The 16,896-nt window shown below is 38.0% G+C and overlaps 1 protein-coding gene across 1 annotated transcript; it reads right to left on the bottom strand.

The window, feature by feature from the left end:
* Positions 1 to 262: 262 nt before the first annotated feature.
* Positions 263 to 2,403, bottom strand: trh (thyrotropin-releasing hormone). Its single transcript, XM_064298367.1, has 3 exons — positions 2,243 to 2,403; positions 1,704 to 1,906; positions 263 to 945 (listed from the first exon to the last, which is right to left on the bottom strand). The coding sequence occupies exons 2-3, from the start codon at positions 1,891 to 1,893 to the stop codon at positions 347 to 349; spliced, it is 789 nt and encodes a 262-aa protein (XP_064154437.1). The 5' UTR covers positions 1,894 to 1,906; positions 2,243 to 2,403; the 3' UTR covers positions 263 to 346.
* Positions 2,404 to 16,896: the final 14,493 nt, after the last annotated feature.

Raw genomic sequence — 16,896 nt, 5'->3', positions numbered from 1 at the left:
AATAGCCTACAAATGATAGCACCTTTCCGCCATGAGAATGTTTGGCAGGATATTCATCGATGCAGAATTAATTCGGTAACTGTACAGCGCGCAGAGTCGGTTACCGATATGCGGGTTACAATCTAAATGATTTCTTTATTTGCACTTAATGTCAGTGTTTATGTTACATCTGAACATCTGTCCATCAGTGTCAGAACAGTTTGCAATAGAAATTAACCTAGTTCAAGTGGCCCGCAATAAAGGGCAATAAAACATTAATAAATAATTGTGAAATAATCTTTATTATAGTTATTAAGATGATATATTCAGATCTTTACATTAAAGTTATACATTCGCTCTCCCCTTTCTACTCCCGTTCCATCAAGTCTTCTTCATAAGCGAACCTTTTTCCTGGATGTTGTCTCTTCTCTTCGGCTCGGCTCTTGGTTGCGTTGTCCAGCAACTCCAGCAACAAGCTTGCTTTGCTGCAGCTCCCTGGATCACTGGGGCCACATGGATCGTTGGGGGCGAAATCGGGACTCGTGTTATCCACAAAGCGTTTTCCGGGGTGCTGACGCTTCTCCAAATCCGGCAGCTCACCTGAGTCCATCTCCTCCCCGAGCTCACGTCTGCCCGGGTGCTGACGTTTCTTGTACATCAGGTAGCGTTTACCTGGATGCTGCCTTTTGGAAAGCTCTACCAGGTACGCCGCCTGGGTGCCAGAATTGTCTGGTAACTGTTCCAGCGGTGAACGCTTACCCGGGTGCTGCCGCCTTTGCAACTCCACGTAATTGTCCATCTCATCCTCTCGCTTCCCTGGATGTTGCCTTTTCTGGAGATCGGCGTAATCCTCGACCTCGTCCTCCCCACGTTTTCCAGGATGTTGCCGCTTTTCTATTTCATCTTGGTATCTCTTTCCCGGATGCTGCCTCTTAGCGATCCACTCCTGTTGAGAGGAGATCAGTTCTGTAATTGAAAAAAAAGAATTACTTGCCTATCTGTATTATATACGTTGAAATTACTGATAAAATTAGACTGACATGAATTAATAAAATGCCAGACAATCATAGGCATACGCTATTTTCTGCTTAAATTGTATAATGGCATATAGCCTAATGCTGAACATTGACTTAGACTTTATTTTTTATGTCGGCCAATTAATATTGAATCAATAGCCTAGTTCATATATGCCAACACGAGGCCGTGGTATTTGCTGTCATGCAGCCAGGTTTCACTTTTGAAATGGCTGATTTCTATTTTAAATTTAATCATATTGACTTTTTTGAGGTAGACTGCTCGGATTGAAACATGTTAATTATTATTATTTTTTAAACTAAAAATTACTTTTCATTTTAAAAATGTGAAATAATTGATTACTTGGCTGTTATTCTGTGCAGCGAGGATACAATCTGCTCAATGACTGATGCCTAATGTGTAGGTTCCTTGAATTTTTCAATGAATGTTAAAATTGACCAATGGGATAAAGAAACAATTTCTAATGTATCTTTCCTCAGAACGGTAAAACTTGCGTTTATTTAAATATTTAGATGACACAATATTAACCACATAAATATGCACTTTGAAGTCTTTATATAATAAATATTATAAATAATAAAATAATGTTAGAATTAATCTTCATAGGAGCTACCTTTTGTGGGGCAACGGAGAATAATTATAAATACATTATCCGGAATAATTTACTTCCATAGTCGGACAAAACATACCGTTTGTGCTTTCGTCTTCCCCTATCTTTTTAAGTATAGATCTGAGTAATAGATTGTCCGCTCTCTGAAGCATTTCATCCAAAGTTGCTCGGTTCTCCACATTATCCTCTTCAGAGATGTTTTGTCCTAGATTCATGGTGAGATTGCAAACCGTCAAAGAGGCAAGGAGGACCAGGCACGCGGGCTTCATGGCGAAATGGGTGCTAAAAAAAGATAGAAACTTTATAATCTCACACTGTAATATCATACTGTAAGATAATCAAGAAAAAGTAGCCTACGAATAAAATCTCGCGCAACACCGAGGTGATGCTGAACGATATTTTTCAGTTTTGCTCACAAATGCAATGCACATTGTTGCTAAGCTTGAAATAATTATAATGCCTGTGTGGATTCACTATGAGTTTGTCTTAATCGTTATAATGCTCTGATAGTTCTGAAGTCTAATACTTAGTTAAATAGTTATAGGCTACGCAATGTAATCACGATAAGAAATCCGAGACAAGAACTTGTAATAGTAATAAAATGATTATCTAACTTACCCTTTTGTTTTCCGTTAGGTGAAATACGGATGTAGCTTAGGTTTAAAATGAACTTCTTCTTGAAATGACGGCAGGCAGGCTAAAGTTTTTCTGTTTGATTCCGATGGCTGACCTGTTCGGATCGGTTGTGAAGTTAGATGCCGATATGTAGTGCCTCTTAATTTATAGTTGCGCTGCACCACCGTCATGCCACAACCCTGTTGTAATTTGGGTGGCATCTCCGTCTCATTGATGTCACGCTTTCGCAAGCCAAACTGCGTTCACGTTTTTCGCTATACTGCAGATGTCGCTGTGCTGTTTCTAGGTGCAACAAGTGATTTTGACCAAAGTAAGCTAGGTCTAAGGTTAAGAGCGCGACTGTATTGAAAGTAGAGAAAACCCTTCACCCTTAACATTCTTATTCTTCCACAATTTTTGCATTTGTCGTTAATAGTAACGGTGACGACAATTTGTCAATGTTGATTTTAGTCACTTATTTTGAGTTGTTAGACTGTATCGTAAACGACATGTTTTTAACTGAAATGCTGAAACTTGCCTACAAACTGGAGTGCAGGTTGGGTTGCACGTACATTTGACCCGCATTGCTTCTCTTTTCTCCGTTAAGCTATTGGCTCCTTCTAAAGTAAGAGACCCCAGCTGGGGGAATGAACGTAAATCATATAACAGTATGTCCTCATCTTAATCATACCTCACAAGAACAGGTGTCAGTGAATTAGAGTGATTTCATCATTAAAATAAACATCAATGCATGATTAAAAAAAAAAAAACCAAACATGAGACCTATATGAAGTCTTATAGGATAAGTCTAATAAATTAACATAAGATAAGACTGACGAAATTACTGAAGAAAATATCAATTCCGTGATTTGAAAGACAATAAAACTATTACATAATCAGTTTATTGCCAAAAATTCTTTTCACAAATTAAAATGTGGAAAGTACAAATGGAAAAGACACACTGTGGTGTATTTCACTAATTCACGACTATGTGACTTGCATCTCTGCTGTTTTTTGAATGGTGGGGTACACATTCAACTGGTCCTGGTGCAGTTTCACTTCATCATTAAACTTGTAGCTCGCAAACCAGTTGAATATGCTAAAGCAAGTGAAATGGTTCTTGTTGGAGATGCTTGTTTTGCCATTAATTTCAGAAACAACGGTGCCACCATTACCCATAACAACACACCTATGATCAATGTCGTAAAATGAATAACTGTTACTACTACAAAACTATAATGGTTATTTATGCCACATTAACAAAATCCTTCTACAAAAAATAAAAATTTAAAATGTGCAACTAGAGGTAGCTCAATATCTATTGTTTATAAATAGCCCTTATTTTAACATACTGAAATTAGCATTAAAAGTTGATGAAAGCATTGCGAAGTTATTGGAAATATAAAATCATGTATATACGCATGTTTCCAGATTTGTTTCTTACAGTGTTTTTAAAATATATATATTTTAAAGGAGATCAGTCTTCCTTATTTTTAATTTTTTTTAAATAAAGAGGGAAAAGCAGAGCTATAGATTGCAATGGGATCAGAGTACAGAGTTCTGTGACAGGAGATCACACCTCTGGCTGCATGGGGGTCTATGAGTTGAAAGTCGGCTGCCCTACGGACCACACCACACGATCTCCCCTTCCAGGGTTTGATTTAAATTCAGCGACTAGCTACCCCAAGCACTCTGTTCCATGTGTGGTCACCCCCTGTCTATGCGTAGAGTTGAAAAATGCCATAACTGCTCAACAAACATTCACGTCTAATGAATACTGACATTTCCTCACAGTTGCTGCTAAGGCACATGGCTGAAACTGGTGAAAGATTTAGTAACATTACAATGCTGAAGGTACCACAGAGTCTGAAACCTTTTCTCATTTTTCCTGTTCATTTATCTGTGAGTATGGAGAGAAACTATATGTAATCGTAACATGAAATATAAATGAACAGACCACTCAATTTGAAAAAAATGATTCAGTATACTATGGAAGTCATTCATGGAGTAAAATTACAGGACAAATGAGTAAGGTCATGCCTGCCAAATATATAATTGATTAGATTTCTCAGTGAGAGGTAAAAAATATCTATTAAGGCTCTGACTGATATTAACTTTGACATTTCAGTTCATATGAATGTTTTGATAACGTCAGACCATAAATTAAATAAGTTATCTATTTATATACCACAGAAAAATCATTAAGCATACATAAATAAACACATTTTCCAAAAATAGAAGTCTAACTGTGGTTTAATTATTTTTTTGCTCTCCTGCTAACCTAAGTAAACACATTTTGAGAAATTTTGATATGTAGAAATATTTTGAGGAATTCCACTACATGACTATTGCAATGTTGGTTTATGTCTATTGTTAAATTAAAAATGTAATAGTATTTCTTCATTTAGTTGTGGTTTACTAGCACTGTGCCTCCTCATCCTCTTCAAACACAGTTCAGCAAACTAGCACACAGCAGTGTGATATGGTTGTTATAGTGGATCAAAACGTACTGTAGCAAAAATATGATGTGTGCACCAGTTCTGTTGTGCAAGTTCTCATCTCCACACACACATTAAGTGAGCTAGGGCTTCAGAGAGGAATGACTCCAGGACATCAGTGAGGAATATCGTATAAATATTCATGCATGCAAATCATTCAGCGGGAAGACAGATTCTATGGATGCGCTTGGATATTATGGCTTCTGCAATACACTCTCTCACGCATCACATTTTTCTTCCTCACACACTACTCTTAACAAGACACACACATACAGTAAACATGCACACAGCCCCTCATCTTTCCCATGGGTCCCTTTTCCTACATTTTCCATGAGATCTTTCATACGTACATAACACTTGTCCTCGTCCTTATTTTGTCATTTCTTCTTATTCTTTTCCCATAATGGAAAATGTGCTCTCTGTCCCCTCTGCATGTCCATGACAGTTGGCTGTATCGTGGTTTGAACTCTCCCTTTTACAATGTCTGCGCTTTGTGCTGGTTATCTATGCTGCCATGCATAATATATGATGAACGCTTTCCGTTTTTAACGATAAGGTAAAGTTTATATAATTATCGGTGTAAATGGCATTGGTCCTGGTTTGCCCTCTGAAAAAGAATATGCTTTTGGAGGAGATGAGAAAGAGTAGTAGCAAGAATGCACTTAAAACATGCAGAGCCTTGACCTGCAGGAGACAGGCTATCAGCAGCCTGTTATAAAGGGCTGGAATTTCAGAAACCATAATTAAGGCACACCAAGAAGCTACACTCTGGGACCAATTAAGCACGCTTTCATTGCTGAGAAAAAAGTTTCCGTTTGTTAATTTTCTTTTCATAAATATCACTTTTTCAATACTAACCAGGAAATTAAATAGCTTTATTAACCAGCAAATTATATATATATACATATATACATACATACAGTATGTTTATATATATATATATATATATATATATATATATATATACATGCACACATTTTATCATGGGAATAAAATGAAATAAATAAAATAACAAACAAAGAGTCTAATGAGCATGATATTTAATTCACGACTGAGTGCTATAATTGTATTAGAGAAGCTGTATCTATATGCTGGTATGAAGGCTACCCCACCTGATTGTTTGCTTTTTCCCCCATCCAAGAAAAAGCTGCTAGTACAAATTGCAGTGCAAATTAGCCATTTTTTGCCACAAGTGATAACTTTTTGTTAGTGTCCTTACTCCAACCTTTTGATTAATACCCTAGAGAAAATGCAACGTTTCTTACATTTCTCTTCACTGCTTCAGCTGCAAGTTCACTGCTTGAAATCTCTATCACAGCACGCACACACGCCGTGCTTCAAGCCTGACTCTTCATTGTAGCAGGCATTCATCACGCAAGCCACACAGTTGTAACATGGCCATAACTCAAATTCAATTCACCAGACTCACACCTCTATGGCAGCTTGCATTCCCCTCCTCACAATCCTTAAATTTTCTCTTCTGCTTTTTCCAGATTTTGAGCCTGTTATTAATTTGATCTGCCCTGCAGAATCGGTTGGAGTGGAGAAGTCAACAGCCCAGGAATATCAGAACAAGGATTTGCCTAATGTCCTGTGCAAATGTTTGTGAACTATTCTGTAGTAGTTATATATATTTATAGTAGTGGATACACACTCCCTATATCCTATCTCTACATATATCTACTGCTGTCTAGTTAGTCATCTCATCCATGTTTCAAACTATAAGGGTTCACTCTTTATTGCAGTGGCATTTACAGTTGTGATTTCCATTAAATCCTCCTCACAGTAATCCAGAGAGTGCTGGGAGTATTTCCTTTGAATTTTCTTTCTCTTAAAATTGATAAGGAAAGACGGGTGCTGAGGGAATGACACTGCATTGTAACTGCTCCCTGAATACAAAGTGGGAGTATAAATACTGCTTCAGAGGATTTAATTTTTTGCATCTTGGATTCAACTCTAAGGCGCACTTTGCCAGTGGAAGTGAGAGTTGTTAGTGGGTGCAGACACCAGGGTATAATTAAAAGAAATACAGCTCTTTTTTTTCAACAAAGAACAAGGCTAAAGCGAAAGAACAGATCCGCCAAGCTAAAGAAAATCATAGCAATTAGTCCTCAGGTTTGTGTGCTAATTTAAAGGACTGTTTTGCAGTAACCTTATCAAGCAGACAGTAATGGTGCTGTCCTATTTAATATTTTATACTTATATGTATATAATGTATATAAATAATTGATGAATTAAGCAGATGCAGAGCCCACCCCAACACCTTCCGAATTTTACATCCGTGTCACACAGCTAAAAGTTGTTCAACACTTCCGCTACCTCGAAAGCATCTGGACTCCCACCTGTATCATTGATCTTCCAGGCACACATCAACCTGGCCTCTTCTACTTTTGATCAGTTTTACTCTTGGGTCTTCGACAAGAAAAACCTCTGCACTTCTATTACAGGCAGTCTGTGTTTTGACTGTATTGTATGGTGCCAATGCCTGGACTCCCTATTGAAGACTCATTAAGTGACTCAAGGCCTTCAACAACACCTGCCTACAGCATATTTTAATGTCACATGGAGAGACAGAATCCCCAATACTGACTATACACTAATGCTATAATGCCAGCAGCATAGAGACAGTGCTTGTCAGATGTCAGCTGCGGTGGGTAGGGCTTGTTATGCGCATGCCCCCCAGTCTTTTAGCTCATCAGGCCATCCACTGACAGATCTATAATGCCACTATAGGAACCACCTCAAGGGGATCCTAAATACATGTGACATAAAACCTTGAGACCTTGAAAGTATCGCTGCCAAGCAGCAGTCTTGGAGCATGCGATGTGGGGATCAAATAACAGGAAATCCAATGCACCTACCACAGAGCTGCGCTACATTAGTACAGACACGCGCTACGTTACCACGACCACGTCCATCCCCTGACTCAACATTCACATGCCCCAATTGTGGCAAGACATGTGGACCAAAAAATGGTCTTCATAGCCATCTGCAATGGCTCCACCCACATTGGTGGCAGCCTCTTCAATGCACAATCAAAGCCATGTTAGTGACGTCATCTTCGGCAACAATGGACAGGCATAAGCATGCACACACACACACACGCGCACGCAGCCTTCCACCTGACCTCTGCTCAAGGCATCTGAAAATGTCCCAGGGAGGATGAATCTGCACTGCTGAGATAAATTAGCTCAGAATATAAACAGTCAATATTTTTCTGAATTAATTCAGATGCCCTAAGTTACTGAGCATAGCTACTGTTCATGACTTAGCTGGAACATCCTGGATACCTGTACTGGTCTTGCAGAGGAAATAATTCAGCCAAAAAGGAGAATGGGGAGGTATCTGCATATTGTACTACACTGTATGTACAGGCGACACCATGCTTCAAATCACTATTAATAATTCAAAATGGAATGTGGAGGACGACAATTCTTAGCACAATGATCTCTTAATTATGTTTTATTTTTTCCATTTTATTATTATTATTTTTGTTTCTTTGCAGTTTTATTGCCAAGAGCTTAGATTTGAAGAAACACCCCCAGCCTTTTACTATGCTAGACAGAAAGTCTGATGCATGCTATCTTTTAGACTTACCTGGTGTAATAATGAAGTTGGCCAAACCATCTTTAGAATGATTCAGAGCTGATGAGGTAGAAAAGATGCTGTGCTAGAAGAATCAATAAACTGTTCTGCAGGGAGACATTTTATTCCCTCAGACTGTTATTGAATACCCTGCATCAAAGTTAATCGGTTGTATTGAATCTTCCCATTAAAGAATACTAGCATTACATTTGAAAAATCAGATGGAGTAACATTTTCCTCCATTTGTTGATATGTGTTGTTAAGTGACTGGAGTTTCATTTCACAGCTACAAGTTTGGAAGCCTGAGAGTTTTCACTTAATACTCAAACATGAAGAAAATTCAGTAAAATCCAGTGGTATTTAAAAAACAAAAGTATAAAATAACAGTGAAAAAAGGAAATGAAAGGAGATTTTGATGAAAAGCAGGGTAAAAAGGTGTTATCTTTTTTCTGAGGGGAGGGTAAAATAAACAAGTGAATGAAATACAGAATGACAGTTCCAGCTCCCTTTGTTGACAGGGTGTTGATGGGGTGAGAGGCCATGTCTGTAGCTGTGTGGTGTGTCTGACATGTTGAAGTTGGGGTCAGGGCTAAGGCAGTGGGTCTGGTGGGTGATGCCCCCATCTGAGTTCATCTGTCTCAAAAGTGTAGGAAACTCTGGTCCTGGAACTGCCTCTTCAAGCAAACTGCAGTGAGGTCAGATTTTATTTAAGGGCTGGAGTTGTTAATGAATGTTAATGAGAATCAGAGAAGGGCTTATACCGGCTGCCCTTTTAATGCAAGTTGTTTCAGCTTCCGATGTATAAATACAGAAATGGGTTGAGAGCAGTCTAATTTATTGAAGGGAGGTAATGAGTTGGGATGCAAAGAACAGCACATTTGATTGGTGTGAAGAAAATACTTGGCGAAGCAATGCTTGCATTACTTTCGATTTTATGGCCCTTACAACCTGCTTTGCCCAGAGTGAAAGTAAGTAGGAAAACAGGAGATAAGCAAGTTAAATGCATACTTTGTAATTTAGAGTTAACATTTGTATATGGCATCTCCGGAGCTCATACACATCAAATCATAACTCTGCAATAAAATGAATGATGTGCCCACTGAACCTTTACAGACAGCTTGCATATCAATAACTGGCTAAGTAAGCCTTATCATTGAGATTCTCAAAATATAAATGTTGCTATTAAGATTCACAGCAATTGTCAGGTTTAAATAAGGAATATAAATTCAAATTTTATTTTATGGTTATTTCTAAATGGTTTATTGGATATAGCAATTGTGCTAACAACCTTTTGAATAACAGATATAATATTTTTCGTGTATGCTCTTATTTTTGCTCTTATTTTTCCATTATCTATTGAATACATTTGAGCCAAAATATATCTCTAGACTGGCAATGTGATGTCAAATGAAGGCTTGTTTTTTGACCCAAAGGTTGATTCTTTGCGGGAATGAGTGTGGATTTGAATTCTTTGAATTATTCAGTGTTCAGCTGTATGAACAGGGAATCAGTAGACAGTGGTCTTATCCATGCATGTGCATACAATAACTGACTGTTACCTTTTCCCATTTTTATGTCTTTTTGAGATTATCTTCAGATCAGGAGTCCTTTTATGTTCACCTCTTGCTTTCATCTTTAGTGCACAGGAAGACACTTGCACACAGTTTTACAAACCCGAACATGTTTATGACTATTTGCATCTGCTTTTCTCTGAGAGCCCGGAATTACCTGAAAGGCTCTTGCTGTGCTGTCAGACCCAAGACTGTGAGCTGGAACCAAGAGCAATCAATCTGCAGGCTACTGAAAGTCCCAGGGAGGATGTTGTCTGTGAAGGAAGGAAATCAATAAAGTTGCAGAGGGAGCAATGTGCTGCTTCTGCTCCTGTGATAGAACCTGAAGTCTGCAGTATAATAAACACTTTATTTGCAGGCCCACAAAACAATGAAGGATAAGGAATTTGTATATTTCTTTTGTTTTTTCTCTGTACATTTTTGAGGGGAGTATGAATATAGCAGATGGAGATCTATCAACTGAAGCCCTGGTTGTCTTCTTGAATAATAGTATGCTATCTGTGGAAAAAAAAAACATTCATGTAAAATGCAGCCTTGCTGGTGCCTGAAATTCACAGGACTGATCAAGCGACATAGCTCAGGGGGTAAGACCGATTGTCTGGCAGTCGGAGGGTTGCCGGTTCAAACCCCGCCCTGGGCATGTCGAAGTGTCCTTGAGCAAGGCACCTAACCCCTAACTGCTCTGGCGAATGAGAGGCATCAATTGTAAAGCGCTTTGGATAAAAGCGCTATATAAATGCAGTCCATTTACCATTTACCATTTACCAAGTGAAACACTAAACATTATCCAAAACCCGCTTCCTCCTCAGTTGCCCTTTTATCTGTGAGATGAGTATTATTGTCAGTGAGGTGCATTCTTTATTGAGCCCTTGTATCCATTTCACTATTGACAGATTCACAGTGCAGGTCCCTTGTTTGGTCGACCCTTGAAAATGGATTACTTTTTTCTTTTGTACCTTGTTGTCCTTTGGCTTAATTGTCTTCAAAATGTTTAATTCCCAATTGCCCCTCTCAGGTTACTGCTCTGCCACTCACACTTGCATACTGGGAGAATTGAAGGTAAAATGCATGCACATCCTCAGTTCACTTACAAATGATCCGTTGACAACTTTACCCCTGCAGACTGCACAATACTACAGGTGAGAGCTAATGTCTATTTGAGGAGAGGATATAATTTTCACTAATACACGCATCTGCAGAAACACTCTCCTGCTACTGAAAATTCCTGTTCTCCTCCTCTTACACCAGACTTTTCTGAGCATCCACAAAGCTTGCTCTGCGTATCATTTTTCATTATTTTCTAGTCTACAAGTATACTCATTTGCATATGTTTGTTTTAGCACTGATGAAAATTATGCCTGTAGTTGGTGCTGTGCATCTCACTGCACCTAATGTCATGTCAACCGTCTTGTTAGTTGTCTGATTTTAATGTTGCTGAGCTACCTACTTCAATAAAGTATAAAAGAGAGTTAAATAAAAGTTTAAACACAGATCTTATTCAGTTTCTCTGGGTGAATTTTACAGCATTCGCTCGGTTGGCCCATAGAGTTAATTTTGAAACTCATGCATAAGAATCTATTGTATGTGGAGATTTGCCTCATTTTTTTCTAATTCATTTTGTGCAGATAGAGAAGATTTGTGCATCAGTCTGCTTTAAATGCAATGAGTCTGCTGGTGTGACAGTCCTGGAATGATTCATAAGCTTTACTCATTATTTTCCAATTACCTGGGAGTCAACCATTTTTCTTCAAATGAAATTTTCTCGATTGATGCTTCCCCACGTCTCACTATAAACAGCTCCGAAACAGACCTACATGTAGAGTACAATGATTCACGCCGGGTCTGTGAGGAAGTCTTCAACAATATTACTATTCTCTGCAAAAAATATTTTAAAATGACTACGCAATGTCTGGGATGTACTTGGCTATAAAAATTTAGAATTACAAGACACATAACTTTATTGAATTAAATCACTAATACCCAGAGAAGCAACAGTCTTATTGTTTTTGCTGGAATGCTCTAAAATCACAGCTAGGCTTGTTCAGACTAGGTGAATGTTTTGAATGCGTAGGGTCAGTGAGTTTGATATTTGAGAATATTCAGAGAGGGTGGGTGATCCTGTGGAAGTGAAGATGTTAAAAAGGTGAAAAATAAACCTAAGTCACCAATCAAAGGAAGTCATGAAGTAATGCATCAATAGCAGTATCTGGCAGCATTAACATCAATATTTACAGTAATCTTGAGATGATTGTCAGCTCTGTAATGTGCCCCCTGTGCTCATAAACCATCATCAGAGGGAGTCCCCTGAGATACCTGTCCTAGACAGGGCCCTGCTAGACTGTCAAAGACTAGGGGGTGGAGATGGGGGAGGGCAGCCATGGTTAAACTAATGCTGTATCACAGCAGGATGATTCTGTTGCCTGGGAACAAGTGCTTCCAGGAGCCACAAGTCTGTCATTCAGCCAGCAATGCTGGCCATGGAGTGTAAGGCTAAACCTGCCCATGGGATCTTTACTGTGATGGCCTGCTGTGTTCTCCTCTGATTGGTTCCCCTGAAGCTCAGGTTCAATCCCCAGACAGAGTCCAACCTGAAAGGTGACGGTTGCTCTCAGTACACATGGCAAGCACCCGTCCTGCATTGTTGAACCTTGGGACTTCTAATGAAGGTGGATGACAAATAATTCAGGTGTTGCTCCATTACGTATTTGCTTCACATTGTGCAGGCTCTGTCAATATCTGCAGACCCACTTTTTCAGCCACAAGTAACAACACATGGCCAGTTTGCTAGCTACACAACTAGTTACTTCTGTCTGTTGATTTATTGGTTGACAACATCATCAGCGCTAAACTGTGAAGTGTACAGTCTTTACAGCCTTAGCTTGTGTGGATCACTTGTTCTTCCACTGCTTATAAATGTGATTGCAGTCTGGATAAGTATCAGCCTGGTATCTAGTCTCACAATATTGTGATCAAGAACATTACTTAATTTCCAGAAGCTCCATCGTATTCTTCTTATATTTAAAAGGCTTTACTGCGACCGCTCTCAGCTTTTAGGTCCCCAAAGCTTTATGTTCCTCCTTTCTATCTTTTTTTCAATTAAAGTTGTCAGATTTTCCTTGATTTAAATTAGTATACCTGTAACAAGATCATTTATGTATGCATGTCTACAGTATTCGTGGTGGTGTAGTTTAGTCTAGGAATATCAACATTACAGGAAAATTGCATTCTTCTTGTGTACGTCCTGAACAAATCTGGGGATTATTACATTATGATGTTCCACCTCAAAGTGTGTGCAGAAATATGGTATTGCTTATGTAAATCTGGCCATTGCTGCTCTTACCTCAGTATGTCATAGTGTGCCAAGAAATATCATTTGTATGCATTTTTAATTACATTTCAATTGCTAAATATATTTCTATACACATGGGATGCTTGGCCTTGACCAGATCTGCACATTAACACATAAAAATAAAGCGCTCAGACAAATAGAGCACTAATAGTTTTTTGGTTGAGAAAACAGATACCTAACAGGCTTTTATATACCTTAGTTCAGTAAATAATGTGAATCTAAGCCTTTTGCTTTATGATAGAATTTGACGCCTTTTAGATTTTAAACAATGTGAAGGCCAGCCTTGCTTGGGCCTTGCCCTAGTTTTGCCTTTGGAGTAACCTTATTTGCTGCGGTTGAAAGGCAAACTTGGCAGTCGATGTGTTTGCTCACTCAAGCAGTACTTCAGACAGAGAAGTTAGCACAACTGTGATTAGGACAATGTGTGTTGAAGTGCGAATGGTTGGTTATGAAGAGGCTTGCTGCTGGTCTTTTAGTCGATAACTACTGCTGTGCTATCAGGGGGTTCACACAGAATGCACAGCCTTGAAATCTGATTCTCACCAGGAAATGTTTGCTGCCTGGATTGAGGAACCTGACCTCAAGAACGCAACCAAAATTTGTGTACCTTGTACCTTGATATGTTTTACACAAGTGATAGTCGAACGCATGAGAATATGCTACTCGTTGTGATCAAAACATATGGGACAGAATGAAGTAAACATGCATAAATTCCTCAGTTTACCATAAATCAGATCATATCTATTCAATGTACTTCTCTTCAGGGATGTGAGCTATGTTTACCTGCAATCTACCGACAAAATGCCGGAAGATCAAACACATCCATTTAAATCTTTAAATGACACCAGTTACTTTCAATACAGCATTAGCAAAATCTTTTTTTTTTTTTTGCAAGACAAGCTTTAGCCAAACTCACTGTGAACCAATGATAATATGATCGTGATAAGAACACCATGTCTTAACTTTTCACATAGAAATCATAGGATCTCTCCACCACTTATTTACATTGCTAGCAACAGATAAAATATTAGCAATGGTATATAGGTGGTAATAGGTGGACACCTTCTGGCTCTATTTCCTAGATAGAACACAAATGGACAGCACACTCTAGAATACTAAAAAACTGTAATCATTTATTCCAGGGATGTATGAAGTATGATACAATTTTGTGAACATTTAGCACGCTGAGGAAGGCAGCTGCCTTAATGTTTGTGCTCATTCATGCTTCATACATCTATTGAATAAATTATTACAGTTTTTGAGCATTCTAGAGAGTGCTGTCTGTTTGTGTTCTATTATTATCTTGTGCGATTCAGCTTGCAATCATTAGGGAACAGTTTTGAGTTGAGCATGTTTCAAAATACATTTCAATTTTTCTCATTTGTTGACATGAAAAATCTTTTTTTTTTTGTTTTATATTGTAAAATATCTTCAAATTATATTTTTTGTTGAGATTTTGATAAACTTAAGAAAAGTCTTCCAGTAGAAGATGGAAACTGTGCTAGATGAAAATGTGCTTATCTACAATTATTATAATTGTAATTACAGATTACAGTTATCTAGAGCAGAATCAAAAAATATTCTTTTCAGACAGTCATTTTTACAACATACATTAGAGAAATTTCTGTGTTTGTGTTTTGGTTTGAAAATGTTGCTGTGATTAGGTATCTTCCTTAGGGCTTTTCCATTACCGAGCCATTGCCTATGGCAGTGTTAATAGTTAAACACCCACACGAGGGGCTCTCAGCTTGCCCCTGTGCTTCTGAGCATTTGCTAAAGGGATCAATTATGTTTCTTTCAGGGAAGACAGGGTATCCCTGGAGTCTCTCCCTTTTGGAATATTCCAAATCCATTCTCTACATCAGGGGCACCTGTCAATCTTAAAAGAGCAGGCCCTCCATTGTTATTTGTGAATACTCTGGCCTTCTATCTGAATGGGCCCCAGGAACAATGATATGTAATGAGGTCACATACATGGGTGATGAAACCATTGTTCTTGCCCAGAAAAGAACAGTGAAAACAATGTGCTAATCTCTCATGTCCATTGTTCTGTACACCAGTTTCTCTTACCCCTCAGAAACATATATTCCCTGGGTAAAATATCAAATCAGTGTCAAAAGATCAAGAATGACAGCTTTCTATCCCATTTTAAGGCGCAAAATGAAAACATACAACCTAGATTAAGTTTTATGATCATTTTAACAAAACGCTTGAAGGTCAGAAATGAAAAGGTTAATGGACAATGTTTCTAGTTTACCATTTTTTAGTTTTAACAAAATTAACTAAGACTAATGGAGATGTATTGCTTCTGTGGTGACAGTTCCACATACATTCTTAGGGATAGAACCATATTTACAAAGTCATCATTTAATTAAAAGTTTTTTCAAATTGTATCGCTTGTTATTGAACAAAATATATTGAAAATAAAAAGCATATATTTTGTCCCATTCATCTCGTCAATGATTTCAGAGACCTTAACTTATGACATATTTAATATTCTTGCCCCCAGTAATATCTTTTTAATCACAGTGCACCACTGAAATTATTAGTCGGGTCTCAAACCATCACTTAATTGTCTTCAAAGCAAAAAAAAAGAACATCCGTTAATGCCTAACAAAGCTACTGCCTTCCTTTTCTCATTATCAACAGCTTACTGCTTGTTTTGACCTGAGCATTGTTCATGAGAATGGAGCAGATTAGTGCTTATATGAGGAGTCCTCTGATCCTTCCAGAGAACATCTGTCCCTGCATATATTTTCCCTGATGCTGTTCAGTAATGTTTAAAGGAAGGTCATGAATAATAACCAGGAAGGATCCAGTGATCCTTCCTGAATACTTACTGTTGTTTAAAGAAATTACTTAGTACCTTGTGAGAACTATTGGCCATCTGCTTATTTACATATGTACACAAAGCTTAATCAATGGAGAAGTTTTTATATTTTACGATGCTTACACATGCACAGATTGTCCACCTTTGCTCCGATGGATGAATGGCAGTGATTTGGAGGAAGTGGAAACAATCCCTTGAAGACAGCAAATTTGATTACAGGAGCTTGTGTTCACAGTCTGGATTGATCCAGTGTAGCATTTCATGAATACAAGCGCAAAGAATGAGCACAAGTTATTGGTGTGGAGAGAAAAGAAAGAGGAAAAAACAGGACAGATGGAGCTGCATCTGACAGCTGCTTTATCACAATCAAACAATTAGTGTAGATTCAAGCCATTGTGCTTGCTGTACTGTACTGACTCTTAGAGTAGTCTTCAGCTGGTATGTAGAACAACACACACCCATTGCAAATACTGCCCCGATTCGATCATCATTTGTATTCAACTTTGACTAAAAATTAATTGCTCCTTACTTTTTAATAAAGAAAACAGAGCCTGGTAAAAATCTAATTAATTTTAAAAACTATTTGTGAGAAAAAAACTAAAGTTTGAGATAAATATTGATTGAATCCAGTCCTGTTGATAAAAGATCGCTTTAAACATTGAAAGTCTGGTAATGTTTTTTTAAGTAACTGAAAAATATTGTATTGAAAATGTACATGAACATATATGCTCAAAATGATGAATCCGCTTATGGAAAATCATGTTTGTACCTCAAGTAAATATGCAACAGTAAATACCTCAAGTAAATATGTACCATCACAAATT

Source organism: Anguilla rostrata, chromosome 11 (genome assembly GCF_018555375.3).
Source record: "Anguilla rostrata isolate EN2019 chromosome 11, ASM1855537v3, whole genome shotgun sequence".
Classification (NCBI taxonomy): domain Eukaryota; kingdom Metazoa; phylum Chordata; class Actinopteri; order Anguilliformes; family Anguillidae; genus Anguilla; species Anguilla rostrata.
This window is presented reverse-complemented; position numbering and strand designations above follow the sequence as displayed.

What these genes read in the sequence shown, in the direction of transcription:
- trh (XM_064298367.1), bottom strand. Translation starts at nt 1,893, where the DNA reads ATGAAGCCCGCGTGCCTGGTCCTCCTTGCCTCTTTGACGGTTTGCAAT. An exon ending in GGAAGACGAAAGCACAAACG is followed by an intron (nt 946 to 1,703) that starts GTATGTTTTGTC and finishes TTTCAATTACAG; the next exon opens with AACTGATCTCCTCTCAACAG.